Below are 20,351 nucleotides of genomic sequence, written 5' to 3' on the forward strand. Positions count from 1 at the left end.
CTGTTGAGTGTAAATAGGCTGACACCTACACGATCCATGGCATAATCCAATTGAATAATACTTCAAACACGTCAAAAGTTGAAATGTATGAATTTAATATCATACAATGGTCCAGCTTTAGAATTCAGGCGTTCGTCCCACAAAATTATCGTAGTGCTAAGGCTATCACAACTCACATAATTTAACTTAGACTAACGACTGTCGTTGCGCTAGAGTACGATCGCCTTGTGGAACGGCGCCTTGCACCTCAAAGTTTACAATGACGTCACAATACCCGATGACGTAATTTGTTGAATTTTGTTGCAAGATCCATCGGCGAAACAATGCCATGTGACGTCAGCCTAGCAACAAGGTTGCTGGGGTCATCGAGTGTGCATAAGCTCCTCCCAGTGATCTATGTCGTTGAATACGCCAAGGGATGTTGAGAGCTTTCAATATTTGTTCGTGAAACGTGTTCCGAGAGTACATAAGCACGCGTTTTGGTATAACACAATGTGTAATAAAGCTGTATGTTTATTAAACGGGTGATCTCTTCACGGGCAAGTAATAAACGTCCTTTCGTGCTCACTGACGTTCTTTATTGTAAACGTCCTTTCGTGCTCACTGACTTTCTTTCGTACACATTGTTCTTTCTTTTCTTATGACGTCTTTTCGTAACATTTGACTATTAATATTGTGTACTTTTGACCTTCATTTCAACTTTTTATTTTTTAACCGGCGTCTCATTGTTTTGTATTTGACCTTTATTAGTAACATTTAGTTCTTTATTCGTAATATTTGACCATTATTGTGTACTTTTATCCCTTTCTTTAACTTTGTATTTTTAACCGAATGGCCGCCCATAAAAGGTATCAAATCGGAGTTGTTTGGTTGGTTGGTTTGTTGTTTAACGCCGCAATATTCCAGCTATATGACGGCGGTCTGTAAATAATCGAGTCTGGACCAGACGATCCAGTTATTAATATCATGGGCATCGATCCACGCAATTGGGATCGATGACATGCATCAACCAATTCAGCGAATCTGACCTATTCTACCCCGGAATCTCAAATCGGAGTAAAAGGACTACAAAGATATTTAGTCATGATGTCCTGTGAGTTAATATTTAACGTCAGATGGGCAATAATTCAGTCATACAGCGATATATCCCATGACAAATTGTAGAAACTTACTGACAAGCAAAACATTCTGAATTCTTACGCTCCTTGGATGTGTAGGCTCTTGTGTGCAAAAGTATATGTAGTGTAGCTTCTATGAAACAAAGGATATATGCAGTGTAGCTATTGTGTAACAAAGGATATATGTTGTGTAGCTTCTGATGTGTAACAAAGGATATATGTCACGTAGCTCTTGTGTAACAAAGGATATATGTTATGTAGCTTCTGATGTGTAACAAAGGATATATTCCGTGTAGCTCTTGTATAACAAAGGATATATGCTGTGTAGCTTCTGATGTGTAACAAAGGATATATACTGTGTAGCTCCTGTGTAACAAAGGATATATGCTGTGTAGCTTCTATGAAACAAGGGATATATGTTGTGTAGCGTACTTTTTAGAAATCACTGTGATTTCAAAAGACATTGTTTAGACTTAAATATGTTATTCACTACACTGCTGCTTTGATTCAGATGGTTCTATCTATTCCATGCCGCATTCTCCTTGGTTATCAAACTATCAGAAATACCAAAGCATGTTACACTTTGTACCCATGTAGTGAATTGAACCTGGGCCTTTGGCATGACAAGCGAACTCTTTAACCACTAGGCTACCCCACTGCTCTGATCACATTACAAGGAGAAGAAACATCAGGTCAACGCAAGAGTCACCTTGTCACTTGAATGAATATACCATAAGGACCTCACAGCTCTCTCCTCTCTTGTTTCAAAGCTAGCCCCCAATAGCTAATTCCCCATATCGAGGCCTGACAGGTATTTGACCACCCCCAGCAAGGCTGTCTTATTATCATCATCACAACGTTTTTCCCCCCTTTTCTTCCAACCGACCTTGTATCAGTTAGATATCATGGATTATCTCCCTTAGCACATCAAGGGTGGTTAATTCGTTTACAAAATGTTGTGCTAGAGAATAAAAATTAAATCTAGAAAAGTGATCAGTACTGGTTGTTATTGTTCTGCCATGTGTTAATTCCTTATATTTACCAGCACAGGTTTTTAGCTGCACTAAACATCATTTTGTTTGGTATGGCAAGAAGAAGTGGTGCACATCACTGAAAGCAACAATCACAGCAATGGTGCAGACTTAGGATCATAATTTGGGTGAATCTTGGATTCAGACACATGATCAGCAGATCCTTGCCTGACAAAGGGATACACAGCTGCACCTTAGTCAACAGGCCACTCATGATATCAGTATGCATTGATGATTATTTCTAGATCCTAGTTTACTATAATTCCTCACCAACAAAAGCATGCATTTCCATGTTGCTCCTGTGGGAGAGTAGAGAAGTTTCAATGAGCTTCTTAGGCAAGAGGACTCAACAGGATTGTGTTACAATGTGGGATCTGATCTACTTGTCGTCTAGTCCTTACTCAATTATTTCCTGGTTGTCATAGTATAAATATATTGAACATACAATGTTGGATACCTCTGATCTATACAGATAGATCTTCAGTGATCCTATCTTATTTTCTGAGTTCTTTTCAGAGTTCTGCCCCTTGTGTGATTCTTTGTGAGTAGGTCCATATCAGTGAACGGTTTTCCAACATTTCTCAACAAGTAAAAATAAGGACGTGTGAAGTTAAGTAAATATTTTATTATCATGATCATGAAATTTCCACTTTGTACAGACAGACAGACAGAGAGACAGTTTATTCAGTAATTTAGGCATCAAGGCCAATAGTACAATCAGAGACCATAAAACTATTGTATGGTCTCTGGTACAATGCATCTACTTTTTACAATGACATGTGTATATGATAAATGAACTAATGTGTACACATACATTCACATCTTTTGCCCATCATAACCATGGATATTTATAATAATAAACATCTCTAGTATATATTCTATAACACCTATCAGGGCCCTTTCATAAAGCTATCTTAGATAACTGTCACCCCCATACGATTACATAGGCTTAGCGGTCAGACCGTGTTGTGAAACGAGGCGCAGAGCTATCTCTCATGAATTAGTAGTACTTTAGTCTTAATCAATCGCTACCTGGCCAGACCAGGTCTTGGTACTGTCATGCAGGTCCTGCTAACAGCCACTTGGCACGTCAAACACCGACTTGTCATAAAGAGGACTTGAGAATCCGCTGAAGGACAGGCTAATGTTAACATTAGCTGAAACAATATAAAGCATTGATATGCATCATGATATTTCATGGTCATCACTGAAATCTTTCATTTAGATAAAGACTGTACGAGAAATGGATGACTAGCTTCATTATGATGATGTTTCATATTAATCTTACGGAGGCCCAGGTGAGCCAGTTATCAAAGACTGAGCACTTCACAGAGGAGAGTTGCCTCCCTTAGATGATCATGTGTTACCTCCGATTTGGTAAATGCCTATATGCTTTGTCAAACTTTAGGGTTTCATCCCACAGTGAGCTGACATTCCCTCATGTCACTGAAATACTGTAACAATGGGGAAATTAAAAGAGTAACCAATGCAAGTATATGACGGAACTTACGACTACTGATGCGCTCCAGAATGGGGATACAAGAATCTTGCGCCACGCTCAGGGTAATGTTGAGCTTGTAAGGTTCAATCGAAAATCTCCAGACATTGAAGGCGACGCCAATTTTAGGGGCACCAACGTAGCTTTCACCAAGGAATGTCGCAGAATCTGTAAGGAGGAAAAGTAGGCATCCATCAGCCTCTGGTGTTCTTGCTGTGTCACCATCACCAATGACGAAAGCAACTCTTGACTGTTTGTATTGGCGATGGCCAGTAGAGTAGCGTAGTGGTTAAAATGGTTGCTCGTCACACTGCAAGTCTGGGTTTGATTCCCCATATGCATGTGTATTTATGTACCCTCACTCACCATTGCAGTGTTACCATCACAAATAGCGGAAGCAGTTTTCAACATTTGTATGGATGGGCGGAGGAATCATCTGGTTAAAGTGTTAGCTCGTTACACAGATCTCCACATATATACGATTCCCGTTGCCCCCTACCTCGGTCGTGAAATAGCTGGAATATCGCTCAAAGTGTAGAAACAGCAATATTTCAAACCAAATAACGGCAGTCTGTAAATAATAGGGTCTGGACCAGACATTCCTGTGATGGACATCATGGGCATCATCAATCCACGCATCTGGGATGCATTCAACCATGTCACCCAGTCTCACAACCCTGTCAATTTAGTCGCCTCCGTTTTAAACATAGTTATTCCCAAGAAGTGAACCGGGTTGTGGAACACGTTCTTTCAACTTGGATCTGCATTGCCGTATTACAATATGTTAGCAGAAGTAGTAGTCGCCTCTACCGACAAGTACAGGTCGCCAGACACCTACATTCATCCCCAGAATCGAGTGCCTGTTCCTTGTTAATGCTCACCTGGTATACATGGGATCATAGGGACTATGTTAGGAAAGGATGTGCACACGCCGGCTGGAGAGATCCTGTACGTCCTTCCCTGAAAATATACACATAGACATGAAGGGGATGCAGTTTTATACCTCAGTCGTATATGCAGAACCCAGTGTTCCGGAATACTTGGGTCTTTCAGATGAGCCGTCGGTGTACGATGACATGTCACTGGTCTGTCAGGTTATACAATATAACCACCCAGGCTGGTGCCAGTTGCACCTCTCTGTTATATCAGGGGTCTGTTCCACAGTGCTATGAAGACATAAACTGTAAGATTTACCATGGTAGTAGCACGATGATCACTTTGTAGAAAAGGGCAGATGAGTAAATTCTCATGGAATGACTGATAGTTGGAAGAAAGAAAGCGAATATTTGCTTACATCAACATAAATATGCGCATTTAGGTATCATTGTATTATTTTAGCAATTTACACCTTATAATGCAGTTTACTGTTAATGACACTTCACCAAATCAGTGCAAGCTAAAACAACAAGTGTATTTTACCACAGTGCCAGCCTGAACACCACAACATGCGACACCCTAGAGGAGTAGTACAAATCCTTACGATGTTTACCATCAGGCAACCAGTCACAAATAGTTGTCCTTGTCATAATTTGTCGTATACCTTCCATATCAATCACTGACAAAAGAATCGTTTCGTTATTATTGACAATATTAATCTTGTTGTATTATCCTTTGCAATTAAAATAAATTATTCAAACACCCTGTAAGCAGTTTCCTGTTTCCCTTGCAGTGACACGCCATTGTAAGATTGTTGGTGTCATTGAGCAGCTAAAGTAGGTTGAATAGCAGGACTTACTTTGCTGTGGTCAGTGTCCAGCTAAAGCAGGTTGAATAGCAGGACTTACTTTGTTGTGGTCGGTGACCAGATAAAGCAGGTTGAATAGCAGGACTTACTTTGCTGTGGTCGGTGTCCAGCTAAAGCAGGTTGAATAGCAGGACTTACTTTGCTATGGTCGGTGACCAGATAAAGCAGGTTGAATAGCAGGACTTACTTTGCTGTGGTCGGTGTCCAGCTAAAGCAGGTTGAATAGCAGGACTTACTTTGCTGTGGTCGGTGACCAGATAAAGCAGGTTGAATAGCAGGACTTACTTTGCTGTGGTCGGTGACCAGATAAAGCAGGTTGAATAGCAGGACTTACTTTGCTGTGGTCGGTGACCAGATAAAGCAGGTTGAAAGGCAGGACTTACTTTGCTGTGGTCGGTGTCCAGCTAAAGTAGGTTGAATAGCAGGACTTACTTTGCTGTGGTCGGTGACCATCCTGTAGCTTTTGACAGGGGCAGACCCTGGGGTTAACTGAAAAGTCTGCTGGGCTTCCTTCTTCAGGATCAAGTCGGAGTAGAATTGCAGGAAGGGCTGCAAGTCGAGTACACAAATTACAGTGAAAGAAGTATTTAGGGAATGACTGCAAGTCGAGTAATCAGATGCAGTATAGTGAAAGGAGTATTTAGAGAAGGGTTACAAGTCGAGTAAATAGATTATAGTGGAAGTAGTATTTAGAGAAGGGTTACAAGTCGAGTAAACAGATTATATCGGAAGTTGTATTTAGAGAAGGGTTACAAGTAAACAGATTATAGTGGAAATTTTGTCTTGAGATAAGGTGCACGTTAGAGTAAACAACTTGTAGCTGACATATTTACACATGCTAGAGTAACAGATTGAATGCTTGTCTTTCTGATTTGTTATAACTACGTACGCCTGCTTTTCACCAGAGACCATAAAACGTGGTCTCCGTTTTCACATATTTTGTCTGTGATGTCTAAGGAAGCTCTAGGCTTACAATGATGATACTTCATTCTCCTAAACAACAGTTAAAGTTTGAATGCAAGCCTGCCATCTCCCAACAGTTGGGTTATGTTTGTAAATATGTCTGAAACACGAGCATATTCTTAATGACGATCGACCCTGTTCATTTCTAAGTGTTATGCTTCCCAGAGAATCAGCTCTACATCCCTGTCTCTCCGAACACCTATTATCACTATTTGATAGTGATTCCTAAGCACATGCTCATGATATAGACAGAATCCCACAATCGACTCTGCTTTTGGCAGAGATTTCTTGTTAATGCGGGAGTTTTTGTCGCTTTTATTTATGTATGAATCGATTTGTGTTTTCTGACAAAGGTGGAGCACTATATATGAAAATAACGCTCCTCTCTCGTAATTACACTCACTCAGTCACCGATACGTCCTTATCAAGATGTACAGTATGTCAAGAGGCATCACAACTGTCAGTAGTAAGACGGAGAAGTGTTGGGTATAACACCCATATGTCTGTCAAGTCAAACACGGCTCTACATTAATAAATCTTCTTTCCATTCCAACACAAGCTGTCTACTTACCATCGGGTCTAGGCTGAGCATTTCTGGTTGTACAGCGTAAGCCTGCCAACTGTCGCGGAGACAACATTTTGGTGGGTCTTTTGCCAGAGCAGACGACACCACACAGATCAGGAAAATGTAGATTGCCACCATCTTGAAAACGATACAATAGGTGCCCTGTAGCGTGAAGTGTCGCATTTGAAGGTAGCGCTGTCGTATTTGTACTGGTAGGAAAATCTAGGTCATGTACCCTCCAGCACACATACACTGTATGTGTCGTCTGCTATAAATATCTATTGAGTCACCTTGCAATTATGTTTACACTGCAGACCTATCACATGATGACAAAATCATGTGATGAGAACAGCTTCCCCATACGTCTGCTTCCCCCCAGGGTGTGTGTTAATTGATAACCAAAGTTATTGATGAGGTTTAAACACTGATTTTGACACAGTGAATCTAATGTTAAAAGATGATATTAGTGTATGAAGCAACCTCATTAAAAACACATCTTTTTACCAGATATAATACCTCTCTAAAGGTATCAAATCGGAGTAAAAGGACTACAAAGATATTTAGCCATGATGTCCTGTGTGTTAATATTTAAAGTCACATGTGCAATAATTCAGTCATACAGCGATATATCCCATGACAAATTTTAGAAACTTACTGTTAAGCGAAAAACAGTGTCCTTTCATGTGTATGCTCTTGTGTGCAAAAGGATATGTAGTGTAGCTTCTATGAAACAAAGGATATATGCAGTGTAGCTCTTGTGTAACAAAGGATATATGTTGTGTAGCTTCTGATGTGTAACAAAGGATATATGTCACGTAGCTCTTGTGTAACAAAGGATATATGTTATGTAGCTTCTGATGTGTAACAAAGGATATATTCCGTGTAGCTCTTGTATAACAAAGGATATATGCTGTGTAGCTTCTGATGTGTAACAAAGGATATATACTGTGTAGCTCCTGTGTAACAAAGGATATATGCTGTGTAGCTTCTATGAAACAAGGGATATATGTTGTGTAGTGTACTTTTTAGAAATCACTGTGATTTCAAAAGACATTGTTTAGACTTAAATATGTTATTCACTACACTGCTGCTTTGATTCAGATGGTTCTATCTATTCCATGCCACATTCTCCTTGGTTATCAAACTATCAGAAATACCAAAGCATGTTAAACTTTGTACCCATGTAGTGAATTGAACCTGGGCCTTTGGCATGACAAGCGAACTCTTTAACCACTAGGCTACCCCACTGCTCTGATCACATTACAAGGAGAAAAAACATCAGGTCAACGCAAGAGTCACCTTGTCACTTGTATGAATATACCATAAGGACCTCACAGCTCTCTCCTCTCTTGTTTCAAGGCTAGCTCCCAATAGCTAATTCCCCATATCGAGGCCTGACAGGTATTTGACCACCCCCAGCAAGGCTGTCTTATTATCATCATCACAACGTTCCCCCCCCCCCCCCCCCCCCCCCCCCTTTTCTTCCAACCGACCTTGTATCAGTTAGATATCATGGATTATCTCCCTTAGCACATCAAGGGTGGTTAATTCGTTTACAAAATGTTGTGCCAGAGAATAAAAATTAAATCTAGAAAAGTGATCAGTACTGGTTGTTATTGTTCTGCCATGTGTTAATTCCTTATATTTACCAGCACAGGTTTTTGGCTGCACTAAACATCATTTTGTTTGGTATGGCAAGAAGAAGTGGTGCACATCACTGAAAGCAACAATCACAGCAATGGTGCAGACTTAGGATCATAATTTGGGTGAATCTTGGATTCAGATACATGATCAGCAGATCCTTGCCTGACAAAGGGATACACAGCTGCACCTTAGTCAACAGGCCACTCATGGTATCAGTATGCATTGATGATTATTTCTAGATCCTAGTTTACTATAATTCCTCACCAACAAAAGCATGCATTTCGACGTTGCTCCTGTGGGAGAGTAGAGCAGTTTCAATGAGCTTGTCAGGCAATGGTCCTAACATTGTTTTCTGGCAGTCATGGTATGCATATATTTAATATACAATCATGTTTGATATCTCCGACATATATACATAGATCTGCTGTGGTCCAATGAGATTTGCTGTGCAGGATTTCGCCCCTTGTGAGTGAGTGAGTATGGTTTTACGCCGCTTTTAGCAATATTCCAGCAATATCACGGCGGGGGACACCAGAAATGGGCTTCACACATTGTACCCATGTCGGGAATCGAACCCGGGTCTTCGGCGTGACGAGCGAACGCTTTAACCACTAGGCTACCCCACCGCCCCTTCGCCCCTTGTGATTCTTACCTTACCAACCGTAGTACGTTTTTTTAAAAGTAAAAACAAGTACATATCAAGTAAAGTAAATATTTTATTATCATGATCATGACAATACTTCTTTTTACAATGACACGTGTATACGATAAATAAATTAATTTGTACGCATACATTCAAATCATGTGTCTATCACAACCACAGCTAATTATTACAATAAACATCTCCAGCATATTCTCTATAATAACTCTCAGGGCCCTTTCCACAAAGCTATCTTTAGATAGATGATTGTAACTTCCTTTCTCTAACAAAGGCATAATATAATCATAGCGCTAAGACCATGTCGTGCAACGGGGTCCAGATCTGTCTCTTACGAATTAGCAGTACTTAAGTCTTAATCAGTCCAGACCAGGTGTTGTCATGCAGGTCCTGCTAACAGCCACTTGGCACGTCAAACACCGACTTGTCAGAAACAGGACTTGAGAAATAGTTGAAGAGCAGGCTCGTGTTAACATTAGCTGAAACAATATAAAGCATTGATATACATCATGATATTTCATGGTCATCACTGACATTTTTCATTTAGATAAAGACTGAACGAGAAATGGATGACTAGCTTCATCATGATGATGTTTCATAATAATCTTACAGAGGCCCAAGTGAGCCAGTTATCAAAGACCGAGCACTTCACAGAGGAGACTTGCCTCCCTTAGATGATCATGTGTTACCTCCAATTTGGTAAATGCCTACGGTTTGTCAAACGTTGGGGTTTCATTCCATGGTAAACTGATTTGCCATTATATTACTGAAATATTGTTCAAAGCATCAAAATCCAATCACTTAATTGTTTAACAAGAATGAGGAGATTAAGAGAATCAATGCACCAGACGTCAACTTACGACCATTGATACCCTCTAGAATCGGGGTACAAGAATCTTGTGTAACAGCTATGGTAATGTTGGCCTTGGTAATTGGTTCTTTAAATTTCCAGACATTGAAGGCAACGCCATAATTACGCAAGCCAACGTAGCTTTCACCAAGATATGTTGCAGATTCTGTAAGGAGGAAAAATACGCATCCATCAGTCTCTGGTGTCCTTGCTATGTCACCATCTCCAATAATGAAAGAAGCTCTTTAACGTTTGTACTGGAAAAGGACGGTAGCGTAGTGTAGTGGTTAAAGCGGTCATCACTGTGCAAAGCCTGGGTTTGATGCCATATGTATGGTTGCAATGCGTGAAGCCCAGTTTGTACATCGCAGGACGTGCTATGGAGGTAATATTGCTCAATGTTGCATAAAACCATTCTCATTCACTATTGCAGTCACCACCACCACTAATGGAAGAAGTTCTTTCACATTTGTATTGGAGATGGGCAGACTAATGGTTGAAGCGTTGTCCAATTATGCAGACCCATGTTCGATTACCCAAATGGATACAATTCCTGGTGCCCCCTACCCCTGTCCTGATATAGTTCGGATTTCGCTAAATGTGTAAAACCCTACTCACTAACCACACAACAATATTCCATCTATACGACGACAGTCTGTAATTATCGGATGTGGACTAGACAACCCTGTGATTGAAGTCATGAGCATCGATCAACGCAAACGAGATGATTACATGCATTCAAAACCCGTGAAGATTCTGGGGTAGAATAGGTCTTCAGCAACCCATACTTGCCGTAAAAGGCGACTATGCTTGTCATAAAAGGCGACTAACGGGATCGGGTGGTCAGGCTCGCTGACTTGGTTGATACATGTCATCGATCCCAATTGTCTGGATCGATGCTCATGATGTCAATCACTTGATTGTCTGGTCCAGACTCGATTATTTTACAAACCGCCGTCATATAGCTGGACTATTGATGAGTACGGCGTTAAACAACAAACAAACAAACATGCATTCAACTAAGTAACCAAGTCACACCACCTGATCTACTTAGTCCCCTCTTACAACATGGATAGGATGCTTGGAATCTATAGTCTTTCCCGGAAACTCCATGGGTTTGCTGGTGCGTTATGAAAACTCACCTGGGATACAAGGGGAAACCATAGGTATCGGGTAAGAAAAGGATGTGCACGCGCCCGCCGGAGAGATCAAGTATCTCATACCCTGAAAATATACAGATAGACGTCAAGGGGATGCAGTGTTTATACCTCAGTCATTATATGCTGAGCATGGTGCCCTGGAAATACTGGAGTCTTGTCCACGAGCCGTCGGTGTACGATGACATGCCACTGGTCTGTCAGTACGCAATATAACCATCTAGGCTGGTGTTAGGTGCACCTCTCTGTTATATCAGGAGGGGCGGTCGGGTAGCCTAGTGGTTAAAGCGTTCGCTCGTCACGCCGAAGACCCGGGTTCGATTCCCGACATGGGTACAATGTGTGAAGCCCCTTTCTGGTCCCCCCACAATGCCAGGCTGAACGCAACTCAGCATGCGACACTCATGAGGAGTAGTACAAACCTGCAACCAATAACAAATAGTTGTCCTCATTATACTTGTCCACATACATGTGCAGCAGCTACCTTTTATATCAAACACTCACAAAAGAGTGAGTATGTTTTACGCCGCTTTTAGCAATATTCCAGCAATATCACGGCGGGGGACACCAGAAATGGGCTTCACACATTGTACCCATGTCGGGAATTGAACCCGGGTCTTCGGCGTGACGAGCGAGCGCTTTAACCACTAGACTACCCGGCCGCCCCCACTGACAAAAGAAACAATGTGTGATCACTGACAATATTAACCTTCCGGTAACCTTTAGCGACCTTTACCTTTGCAATTGCAGTAGTTTATTCAAACACTTTGCAATCTATTTAAGAATTGGAAGCCCGGTTATTCTAGAAATGTAATCATGCAAACAAAGTCTATCTGTGTCAGTGTCAGTCCTGAGCAGGTTGAATAGCAGGACCTACTTTGTTGTGGTCGGTGACGGTCCTGTTGCCGGCAACAGGGGCAGACCCTGGGGCTAACTTTATGAACCGCTGGGCTTCCTTCTTCAGGGTGTAGTCAAAGAAGAATTCAAAGAAGGGCTGCAAGTCGAGAAAACAGATAATGGTGTTGGCAGTATTCAGAGATGGGCTGCATGTCGAGAAACAGATAATGGTGTAGGCAGTATTCAGAGATGGGCTGTATGTCGAGAAACAGATAATGGTGTTGGCAGTATTCAGAGATGGGCTGCAAGTCGAGAAAACAGATAATGGTATAGGCAGTATTCAGAGATGGGCTGCATGTCGAGAAACAGATAATGGTGTTGGCAGTATTCAGAGATGGTGAGTGAGTTGGGTTTAACGCCGCTTTTAACAGTATTCCAGTTATATCACGGCGTGTCAGCTTAATGTGGGAGGAAAGCCCGAAGTGATGCAGGTCTCAGACGTTTACCACTTCGGTGAAACCTACGAGCACGGGTATGGTGCTGACAAACCTAGAAACATAATCGTGGCGAACCGGGATTCGAACCCACAATCATAGGTTTCTGGCGTGCCAAAGGGACGCAACTCTGCACAGCGAATCGCGGCGCCTTAGACGACTGGGCCACCCGTGCCCCCTATTCAGAGATGGGCTTCAAGTCGAGAAAACAGATAATGGTGTAGGCAGTATTTAGAGATTGGCTGCATGTCGAGAAACAGATAATGGTGTAGGCAGTATTCAGAGATTGGCTGCATGTCGAGAAACAGATAATGGTGTAGGCAGTATTCAGAGATTGGCTGCATGTCGAGAAACAGATAATGGTGTAGGCAGTATTCAGAGATGGGCTGTATGTCGAGAAAACAGATAATGGTGTAGGCAGTATTCAGAGATGGGCTGCATGTCGAGAAACAGATAATGGTGTAGGCAGTATTCAGAGATTGGCTGCATGTCGAGAAACAGATAATGGTGTAGGCAGTATTCAGAGATGGGCTGTATGTCGAGAAAACAGATAATGGTGTAGGCAGTATTCAGAGATGGGCTGCATGTCGAGAAACAGATAATGGTGTAGGAAGTATTCAGAGATGGGCTGCAAGTCAAGTGAGGTGAGGTGAAATGTGGTTTAACGTCATGTTCAAAATTATTGCACTTATATAGTGAAGTGCTTGCACATGTGTTTGTGGCTAGTCTGGACTTATTCACTGAGATACTATGCCGCAGTTTAACATGGATAACACATTCAGACACAGTATACATAATGTTGTTGACACAGTATTCGGGGATAAGATACATGTTAGAGTAATCAGAATGAATGTTGACACAGTGTTCGGGAATAGAATACATGCTGGAGTAAACATATTTTTGTTGACATAGTATTCAGGGGTAGGATACATGCTGGAGAAGCAGATTGAATTGATTACACTCCTCCGTCATTGTTGACTCTTTGGGACCAACAATTCGATATTCTTAGGATTTTACCCAAAATAATAAGTTGTCCCAGAAATTGCTTGAAATAAAAAGTAATGCTTCAAACTGTTGAAAAAAAAAGAAATTGTCTGCCACAGAAACTACATTGTTGCAAAACAATTATAATTTTTAAACCTATCCTATCTCACTCTATTCATTTCATCCTTTTTCTTCCAATCCCTTGTGTGGAAACTTCCTTGAACAAAGTTTCCAGCTTCTAAGCTTCATTTGCCCAAACACCCCAGCATCGCCATGGTCATGCACCAGTGCGGCATGCTGACCTCGATCTGGCTACTTGACCCCTGTCTCATCATTCTCTTTCTCTTCGCCTCCCTTGTGGAGACGTGCCTATTTTTTCAGAGAATATTGAGGCCTTTCTTTTTCTCAATACAGGAGTTTGGGGCACTTCTTATGCCTAAGATATGGGCAAGGATCTAGCAAAACGACCAGCTTGCAAGAAGTGTCGTCACATTTTTTCACCCGCGGATCCTCAGAAACTTAGTTGTGATTGTCGGGGCGTATGTCAACCATGTCAGTGTTCAGAATGCACTCATCTGTCCCTGGAGGCATTCACTGATTATCTTAACAAATGCCAGAAGAGGGGCATTGATCACCGATCAAAATCTAAAGATACAGAACATGGACCCTCATCGTACTACAAACCCAAGCATGTGACAGAGACTAGCAGTCGTCCATCTGTAAAATCGGTGGTTAAGCAAACGACACCAGCCACGATTACTTCGCTCTCAGTGGAAGAAGATACAGTATCTGACAGTTTTTTACACGTTGAAGTTACCGCTGTTTCTCGACAATCTATCATCAGTGATCCGCGACTACGACGAACTCTATGTCAACAAATACGTCGGACACACGTTTGGTGCTGGCAGTAAATTAAGACCAGTCTACCGAGATATGTCCATCTACTCAGACCCTATCTATTGGAAGTCAATCATCGACTTCGGAGGTTGATGTGCGACCAGTCGATCCCACGCCGACCAGCCTCATCTCTACTCCGATCAATCCAGTTACTGCAGCTCCACCTACAGAGACTAATATTGACTGTAGCAGTGTGATAGCGACAGCGCCAACTGGACTTTGGAAAAGTAGAGATCGATCCCGACTAAGAAGATCGACATTGAGACAACGGTCGACATTCAGAGTCAACTTCTAAGGGTCGACATTCTATGGAGAGCTCGACATCGAACCAGGGTCGACATTCGTCAGATCAATGTTCAAAGGGTTGACATTAATCAGAGGATTAACATTCCACGGATTGATATGACAAGGAACATTCAAAGGAACGCGCCTTCTCCAGTCATCGATCTCGAGATCTATCTGACAAGACTCTACATCCTGTAGATCCACAATCTAAAGGTCGACTTTCAGATCACTCCTCTCAAGGTCAATCGTCTAAAGAGCACCTTTAAACATCAAAGCAAGGAGAAGATTATTCTGACTCAGATCATCACCACTCTACAGATCGACATCGTCTCCTTGACCAATTGCGTTTGTCGGACTCAGATAGGATTGATAGTCGTCTCGACACTACAGATATGGAAGAGATATCAAATGGGATCGACATGCACCTGCATCTCAGCGCTACCAGCCAATGCCTTTCTATCTTTATCTGACTCTGGGATATGGAGACCATCCCTCACAAACTCCAGTGATGAACCCTACTATCAGTACGGATCCCTCAGTATCGAATCCCCTACCAACTTCAGGGGATCACAGAGACCAACTATCTGAACAGATTGGATCGCTACTACAATCCCGTAATGAACAGTCAGGAAATAATACAGGGGATATTGCTCAGGGATAGGACTATCTACCCATTCAAATACCTCTCCTGAAAACCAGTCTTCGCCTTCACAATCTACGGGCAGTTTTGGCAGATTAGTCTTTTATCCTCACCTGGATTGCAGATACTCTTAACCCATCTAGCCCATCATGATCTCACGATTGACTATCGATATTGTCAGGTATAGAAGCAATATGCATGTCTGTGACTTACGCCAAGACTTCAGAAGAAGCATATATCAGAGGACCATCAGCCTTATCCTTACCCTTATCCAGAGCAAGTTCCAGGACGTGATGGAACTAATTACTTATCCGATGGGAACACTAACTGTTATGAGACGTCAGACACTCCTGTAGTACTGCCCGTGGGAAGAGCACCACAAGGTACGACCCTACCAGATGCCTTGGTCATCTTCACAACTGTTTGACAACAGAATACAAGACATTTTACCCACCTTACCAAGCCCATTATGAAGTTCCTGCACGTCAGAGAAATCGTCTTCGAATTGTTTATCGACGACTGCATCCAGGCCCATCCTAATTTGACATCTCGCCTATGCGCAGAAACTACTCCACCAGCTCGGTTAGTTAGTAAACATAGAGAAGTCGGAAACCACACCCTCTCTACAACTGCAATCTATTGCAGCACTTTTTGACACAGATCTCGAAAAGATGTTCACCCCTCCGAACAGATGGAAAAAGATACAACGGCTCGACTACAATTACTGCCAATTCAGCGCTTTCTAAAACTGTTGCTTCAGAGCGACGATTGCCGGGTCCCAATTCAGCTTCCATTACACCTGTATGTCCATCTACAATGATGGCTATCCAGAACGAATGTCTGCTCCGGAGTTCCCCTAGAACCCTTTCTACCAACACACCACCTGTTCGTGGATGCATCAACAGTAGGTTGGGGAACGCATCTGGAATATCAACAAGATGAGATCCACACAGTCAGCCTCCCTACTGGCTCTGACATTGGAATTTTTTCAAATGATGAATCCATTGAGCATCAACGCTCGAGCTTGACACATCATGGGAGTAAGCAATGTCATAGCAGACTCCCTTTCAAGTTCGGATCGACCATCCTCAACAGAATTGCATTACATCCAAAGAACTTCGAGGAGATTTGCCACCTCTACCACCATCCAGATGTCGATCTGTTCGCCACTAGGTTCAACACACAACGCCTCAGATTCGTCTCTCCGATTCCGGATCTGGAGGTGTGGAGTATGAAGCTCTGGTAATCCAGAAGATCGTATCCACAAAACAATTATGACTGATTTTGATCGCACCTTAATGGCCAGTTCGCAGCTGGTTCACCGTGATAGTAGACCTCGCTAAGGGAAGCCATTATCTACTCCCCTTGCAAAAAGATCTTCTCCTTCAACCTCACTCCAGCTTTCTACACCCATCGCTGGACACCCTACATCCATGCGCCTGGCTCATTTACAGAAATCCTTAGTCGCTAAAGAGTACTCAAGGCAAGTAGCAAAGACCATTACAGAGACCCATCGTGCTTCCACCAAAGCACTGAACGATAATAAATGGAAAGCCTTCGAGGGATATTGCTGCGGTAGATCTATCACCTCACCGACTAGGGCCTCCCCTCAACAAGTTGTAGAATAACTTCAGCACATACGCTCCGCTTGGAAGTTGAAGGGCTCTTCTTTATCTACAAATTTAGCAGCTATTGATTCGGTCATTGCTTCCACAACGGGCGTGAAAATTGCTGTAGTTCCCGAACTTCTATGCTCTTTTAAATTCGCCGACCAGTCGTCCAAATTTCGTCAACCAAAATGGGACTTGAATGACACTTGACGCCATCAGATTATGAGACCTTGGCAGAAAAAGACTTTGAGCAAGTCACACTGAAGACAGTTTTTCTTCTAGCCTTGGCCACTGCAGCGAGGGTCAGCAAGATACACGCCTTGGATGTTAACAGGATTCAATTCGAGAGGCACTGCCATGGCAAGGTACATCTGGGTCTGCGATGGGATTTCACCAACTCCCTGGTCATCCCAACAGGCTGTTTACCATCCCGACACTGGCCTCTATTCTTCAACCGGAGGATCGAGAGGACATGTCACTATGTCCTGTTTGATCTTTATGATTATATCTAAAAGCATCATCAACACTTTGACGATCCCAGAAGAGATTGTTTATGTCCATCTAACAGATGGTTACCTCAGGTTTCCTGTACAGCGGTCTCCTTCTGTTTATGATCTACAATACTCTGTGCCTACAATCGTATGGAATTGCCTCCACCCCAGACATCGAATCCTCACGACACGAGTGGTGTCGCATCTGCCATGGCTCTACATATCAACTGTTCCCTCAGTGCTATCATGGAAGGATGTTTCTGGAAGTCTGACACAGTCTTCGGCTCCCACTACTTATGAGATATTTCCGTAACTGATGTCCAAGGGCTACACCACTTCGGTCCGCTAGTCCTGGCCCAAGAATTAAGACAGCCTGTCAACGCAGAAAAATTGCGAGTACACTCACTGCAGTTGCGCAGTCATATCGTGTACAGCATGAATAAATAATTGAGAGCCACTCCCTTTTGTTTATTATTATCAATTATTCCCAGAATGAGGCTTCAATCGTGAAGCAAAAAACTCATCTGTAGAGACCTTAAAGAAGTCTTATCATTACGCAGTTCGACGGTCTCCCAATTCCAGTATCAGCCCACTGCTGCCTTTAACATGTGATGCAGTAATGGTTTGAAGATCGATCGATCGTTTCCTCTTCTTGTCTTAGCTATTCGATCCATCAGTAGGATCGATAAAACAGCTTCGACAAAGCGTTAAATGGGAAGCCAAACAAATATACCTGCCTCAATAGAGCGTACGTGGTTGAACAGCTCGCCTAATTCAAAACTGTGCGGTCGTCATATTATGATGTCCTATGCGAAAACACAGAAGCGCATGATATTCCCTATGACATGACGCTGTGTCCAAGTAGCGTACAAGGGTTTTCAAGATCACTCAACAGCAGTGGGGGCGGTCGGGTAGGCTTGTGGTCCGAGTTCGATTCCCGACATGGGTACAATGTGTGAAGCTCATCTCGGATGTCCCCCGCCGTAATATTGCTGGAATATTGCTAAAAGCGGCGTAAAATCATATTCACTCACTCACTCAACAGCAGTGATTCACCCATAAAATCACGAGAAAATATCTCCAGACGAGGAAGTGTAACAGTCCTAGGATTGAAGCATGTTGACTCCAGCTTCCTTGTGTACATCTCATGGTTACAGTCTAGGGTAATCTGCGACCCACCATCGAACTGTAGGATAATTGCATACAGTGAGTTAGTGTAAGTTTAAAAATTTGTAAATTTTACAATAAATTGTATATTAATAATACTTATCCTATGTCACACGATCTATGCCCGCCCAACCAATGCCTCTTCACAGTTACTCTTGCCTATCAGCTCCAAGAAAGAGAATGATGAGACAGCGGTCAAGTGGCCAGATCGAGGTCAGCATGCTGCACGAGATTCGGGTGCTTGACCTGACTGCAGGGACGGTTGACATGGTGATGCTGGGGTGTTTTGGCAAATGAAGCTTAGAAGCTGGAAACTTTGTTCAAGGACGTTTCCACACAAGGGATTGGAAGAAGAAGGATGAAATGCATTAAGTGAGATAGGATTATAATTATAATTATATAAGTATTATAAATATACAATTTATTGTAAAATTTATAATTTAAATCACAGTTTTAATTTGAAAAAATATCTGGTTTTTTTCAGCTGTAGTTGTAGCTGAAAAATTATCTAGTTTCCTAACAAAATCCCAGGCCCCCTCCCCACAGAATATAGAATATGGTCGGTCACTTAGTCAGTTTGAAACATCTCTATCAACGTGTATCAAGAGGTGTTAAAACTATCAATAGTAAGATGGATAAGTGATATGATCTTACAGTTGACTCTGTTTTGGGCAGGAATTTTTATGATTGTGGAAAGGGTTTTGTCACTTTTATTGTTATAAAACCCTTAAGTCAGTTGAGACAAAAAAAGGCTGTATATTAATGAAGCTTCTTCCATTCCGACACAAGCTTTCTACATACCTGTGGATCAAGGTTGAGCTTCTCCGTTTGTAATACATAAGCCTGCCAACTGTTAGGAACACAACATGTGGGTGGGTCTTTTGCCAGAGCAGATGCCAAACAGATCAGAAAAATGTAGATTGCAACCATCTTGGAAACAATGCAAAAGGTGCCCTGAAGGTTGAAGTGTCGCATTTTCAGGTAGAGGCGCTGTATTTGTACTGGTGGGATAATCTAGGTCAAATACCTTTTTGCATGTGTATGCGTCGCCTGCTCTTAATATCTCTTGAGTCACCTCTCCATGATATGTACTGTATATACGCCCATCACGCAAAGACAAAATCATGTGATCAGAATTTGTCCTCATACCTGTGTCTCTCTACACTAATATTACACACAGGGCGTGCATTTCAATATTTATAAAGAAAGCTGTCTGAATTCTGATGCTCCTTGCATGTGTAAACTCTACTGTGTAAAAGGATATATTGGATATATTATCGAAAAATCTTTAGCTTAATAGACATTTGAAGCAAGTTTATTGTCTACTGTGCGATCTCTAGACCCATCTCACCTGTGACAATGTATTTGTCTATATAATTGCATGTTCCTTGACTTCTGAGTCAATTTGTTGTGCAGACTTTTCATAAAGTGAAGTAGAGGTTCATTTACTTTTGGATGACCTGACTGAAAGTCAAGTGTGTTATGTTATTGCCTGCTTGTCTGCTATCCTCTGTAAACCAGGATTAGAAATTAACAACCCCGGGGCTAGTACAAATTCCTGCATGCTAGAACAATTTCCAAATTTCCCCATTGTTTCAACATAATAAGGCCATTTTATCTTTACCCAGGCTAGAAAGCTTTTCAGTTTAGTTGAAACATCCAACAGTAGTTATCATTGTTAATAATTCTAAGAATACTACCACTATTACATCATAGCC

At 42.1% G+C, this 20,351-nt stretch overlaps 2 protein-coding genes across 2 annotated transcripts; both read right to left on the reverse strand.

Moving 5' to 3' along the window:
* Nucleotides 1-2,759: 2,759 nt before the first annotated feature.
* On the reverse strand, nucleotides 2,760-7,210 carry LOC124142739. Its single transcript, XM_046511374.2, has 5 exons — nucleotides 6,926-7,210; nucleotides 5,824-5,940; nucleotides 4,529-4,607; nucleotides 3,660-3,815; nucleotides 2,760-3,306 (listed from the first exon to the last, which is right to left on the reverse strand). Exons 1-5 carry the CDS (start codon nucleotides 7,100-7,102, stop codon nucleotides 3,221-3,223), a joined length of 615 nt encoding a protein of 204 aa, XP_046367330.1. The 5' UTR covers nucleotides 7,103-7,210; the 3' UTR covers nucleotides 2,760-3,220.
* Nucleotides 7,211-9,266: 2,056 nt separating this feature from the next.
* On the reverse strand, nucleotides 9,267-19,668 carry LOC124142738. Its single transcript, XM_046511373.2, has 5 exons — nucleotides 19,435-19,668; nucleotides 12,106-12,222; nucleotides 11,214-11,295; nucleotides 10,082-10,237; nucleotides 9,267-9,700 (listed from the first exon to the last, which is right to left on the reverse strand). Exons 1-5 carry the CDS (start codon nucleotides 19,606-19,608, stop codon nucleotides 9,615-9,617), a joined length of 615 nt encoding a protein of 204 aa, XP_046367329.2. The 5' UTR covers nucleotides 19,609-19,668; the 3' UTR covers nucleotides 9,267-9,614.
* Between the last annotated feature and the right edge of the window lie 683 nt (nucleotides 19,669-20,351).

Source organism: Haliotis rufescens, unplaced genomic scaffold, assembly GCF_023055435.1.
Source record: "Haliotis rufescens isolate VD_foot unplaced genomic scaffold, xgHalRufe1.0.p SCAF_20, whole genome shotgun sequence".
Taxonomy (NCBI): domain Eukaryota; kingdom Metazoa; phylum Mollusca; class Gastropoda; order Lepetellida; family Haliotidae; genus Haliotis; species Haliotis rufescens.

Bases quoted from the DNA above. Each gene is read 5' to 3' on its own strand.
- LOC124142738 (XM_046511373.2), bottom strand. From the start codon at position 19,608: ATGCGACACTTCAACCTTCAGGGCACCTTTTGCATTGTTTCCAAGATG. The intron at 12,223-19,434 runs GTATGTAGAAAG...CTCGACTTGCAG, and splicing joins AGCTCAACCTTGATCCACAG to CCCTTCTTTGAATTCTTCTT. The intron at 11,296-12,105 runs GTAGGTCCTGCT...GTATATTTTCAG, and splicing joins CCGTCACCGACCACAACAAA to GGTATGAGATACTTGATCTC.
- LOC124142739 (XM_046511374.2), bottom strand. From the start codon at position 7,102: ATGCGACACTTCACGCTACAGGGCACCTATTGTATCGTTTTCAAGATG. The intron at 4,608-5,823 runs GTAAGTCCTGCT...GTATATTTTCAG, and splicing joins TGGTCACCGACCACAGCAAA to GGAAGGACGTACAGGATCTC. The intron at 3,307-3,659 runs GTAAGTTCCGTC...ATATTGTTTCAG, and splicing joins TCTGGAGCGCATCAGTAGTC to CTAATGTTAACATTAGCCTG.